The sequence below is a fragment of the Chondrus crispus genome, genomic scaffold (assembly GCF_000350225.1).
Source record: "Chondrus crispus Stackhouse genomic scaffold, scaffold_19, whole genome shotgun sequence".
Classification (NCBI taxonomy): domain Eukaryota; phylum Rhodophyta; class Florideophyceae; order Gigartinales; family Gigartinaceae; genus Chondrus; species Chondrus crispus.
In genome coordinates this window covers 517,010-520,054 of record NW_005179080.1, presented here as the reverse complement: position 1 = coordinate 520,054, position 3,045 = coordinate 517,010, and the positions used below count along the sequence as shown (strand labels likewise).

Genomic DNA, 3,045 nt, shown 5'->3' with positions numbered 1-3,045 from the left:
GTGCTGCGGGCCCGAGAGCTTGGACGCCGGCATGCGGCGCGCCGCGTGCCACTGGTGGTACAGCACGCGCCACGGGACGGGCGCGGCGGCCAGCAGGCGGCGCGAGCGCGCGACGCGCGGCGATACGCGGAAGCGACGCTGCGCGAGCGCGCGCCACAGCGTCTGGTCGTCCCACACCGCCGCGGAGAGCCGCTGGCACGTCTGCGAGAGCGAGAGCAGCGCGGGCAGGTCGACGTGGTGCAGCAGCAGGTGCCGGAGGAGGTCCGGCGGCAGCGAGGAGAGGGAGAGCGGCGCGGGGGCGGCGGCGGTGCTCATCGTCACGGTGGAAGGGGGAGGTTGAGCTGGAGGCGGGATGTTGGAGGCGGGAGGGAGGAGGCGGGACGGAGGAGGCGGGACGGAGGAGTACGTCCAACGGATACGTGGGCGGCGGTGAGAGGCACGAGAGAGGCGACGGGGCAGGGGGCCCTGCAGTGTAGTTTTTCGGTTATTTCGTTTCTTATGGTTTCATGTCCATCTCGCTCTCTGCTCTCCCTACGCTTTCTAAGTCTTAAACATTTACTAAAGTTACTTGTCTCCCTAGCACACCACCGCCTCCTCCTTCGCCACCTGCGCCGCATCAAAGCCGCCGCGCACGATCTTGGAGAACGGCTGCCGACACACGGGGCACACGCCGCGCACGCGCTTCGCGCACAACCGGCAGCACACCGAGTGCCCGCACCACAGGAACATGGTGTCGGTGGGCGCGTCCAGGCACACCACGCAGCGGTCCGCGTCGGCGCCGCGCTCGCGCCCGAGCTCGGCCATCTCCTCGGCGTTGATGGCTGACCGCCGCGACACGCGCAGCTCGAACGCTGCCCGGCTCATCTGGAACCCGCTGTCGCCGCCCACCACCAACAGCCGGTCGGCTCCAGTGCTGGCCATGCCGCCGCCGCACATCCGCCCCGGCCCGTGTCCGACCAGGCTGGCCGCCGGGTTCCACCGCATGTTGTGCGCGTCGAACAGCCGGACGTCCGACAGAAGACCCGACTTGGAGTCGCCGCCGTACACCACGACGTGATCGCCCAGCATCGCGCTCATGTGGCCCTCGCGCGCCTGGGGTATGTCCGCGGGCGGCGTCGCATCCATCTTCTGCCAAGAGCACGACACCATGTCGAACAGATACGTGTCGTCAAAGTATCGGTCCCTGCCGTCGTCGTACCCGCCGTGCACGAGCATGTGCCGCCCGCGAACAAACTCTACTACGCAGCCGGACCGCGGCGAGGGGCGCGGCCCGCTTCCTTGCGGTCGCATCCGCACCCACTCGGAGCGCTCGGCGTGGAAGGCGTTGACAAACACCGGGTCGTAGTTGCGGCCGCCGAGGTAGCGGTACAGCGACCGCCCGCCAAACACGAGGGCCGTGGACCCGTCCGACGTGACGGTCATACCCATGCGCGCGCGCACCTCGGGGGCAGTGCCGGTGTAGCTCACGGGTGACCACGTCTTGTTGGCGACGTGGAACATATGAAGGTCGTTGCGGCGGCCTTGCGGGGACGAGCCGCCAAAGATGAGCAGGCGCGACTGGTGTGGGCCCAAGGCGACGGCGCCGTGCCCAGTGCGCGGTGCGGGAGCCACGCCCGACGCTTCAATTTGGTGCCACTTGGTCGTTTCCACGTCGTAAGAGTGGAGCGAGTTGATGCGGCGGGCTCCGGAACCCGTGGAGCCGCCAAACTTGAGGACGGTTTTGCCTTTATTGACCGTGGTCAGGGTGTAGCCCTCGACGGCGGGGCCGGGGGCGTAGCGTCTAGCGGGCATCTGGTGCCAGGCCATTTCGACAATACGGCCGCGCGGGGCGTCCTCGTCGTCGCTGGAGCTGGGCTTGCGCGAGTCTTTGTTATGGTAGTGGGGTTGGTGAGAGTTGGGGACCTGAGTGAAGGCAGCCGGGTGCAACTCAGACATGTCAAAGGTGGAGAGGGAGTTAAAGGTGTCGACCTCCAGGGACTGACGCGGTGGGTGGTGGTCGTCCTCCTCGGGAACAGGGGCCGAGTAGGAAGGGAAGGAGAGACGGGTGGCAGCTGGATGAATCCAGGTCTCCTCGCCGCTGTCCTTGGAGATGAAGACTGAGTACTTTCCGCGGTCATAGCCATTTTCCAAGGCACGAATCTCGTCTTGGCGCAGGGCCTCGGAGATGGATTCATCCGGAGGCGGGGTCCAGACGTCGACGGCATTGCGCCAATTTCTAAAATAGCGATAGCCAAAGGTGTCGACGAGACGTATCCAGCCGTGCGGAAGGTCGGTTGTCTCAGGCATCTGGGTCAAGTCGGGCAAGCAAGCGCCAAAGATGACGGGGTGTGCACCGGTGACTCCGCGGTCGGTGGTGACGCCGCCCGCCATCTGCCCCGTGGGGGGCGGGGTGTCACAGGTGATGGAGGCGTGGAGAATAATATGATCTGAAAGCTGGAGTCGGATGCGGATGGGATGGGTCGGGTAAGCGATGGCGGACCAGATTTGGTGGAGCGGTAAGTTTGCGTGGTGGACGAGAGAATCAGCCGTGAGTCGTATGCGTAGGGTGCTGTGAGCGAGTTGGTAGAGACTAGAGGAGCGCAGTTGTAAGGAAGGCAAGGAGGAGCAGGTGAGGTCTGCGGTGGTGGGGAGATCGGTGTGGCCCTCATCTGAGGCGGTGTCGGGCTCTGTGTCGGACGGGGCGGGGCTCGAGGACGAGGTGCTGATGCGGGACGAAGGGTGGTGGTGGTGGTGGTGGTGGTCATCAGCGCGGGCGCAGACGGCGCGGACGGTGGGCGCACCGACGTGCTCGACGGCGAGGGTGTAGAGCGGGAGCGGGCGGCGGTGCGGGAGGGCGGTGGCGATGCGGATGCGGGCAAAGTCGAGGGCGACGGTGGCGACCTCCTCGACGACGATGTCAAAGGAGAGGGTGTAGTTGGTGGGGGCGCCGTCGGGGGCGGTGAGGGAGTGTGTGCGGCAGACGGTGGCCGTGGCGAGGTGGAAGAGGTCGATGCGCAGGGCGCCGAGGCGGTGCGGGCGGCGCGGGGCGCAGACGGCGCGCAGCTT

The 3,045-nt window shown here is 66.8% G+C and overlaps 1 protein-coding gene; it reads right to left on the bottom strand.

Moving 5' to 3' along the window:
• Window positions 1-476: 476 nt before the first annotated feature.
• Window positions 477-3,045, bottom strand: part of CHC_T00003451001 (hypothetical protein) — a 3,049-nt gene continuing 480 nt past the window's right edge. Inside the window, 2 exon segments of the mRNA XM_005715162.1 lie at window positions 477-576; window positions 577-3,045. The exon segment at window positions 577-3,045 is cut by the window's right edge and continues 480 nt beyond it. Of these exon segments, the coding sequence (XP_005715219.1) occupies window positions 577-3,045 (2,469 nt within the window). The 3' untranslated portion in view covers window positions 477-576.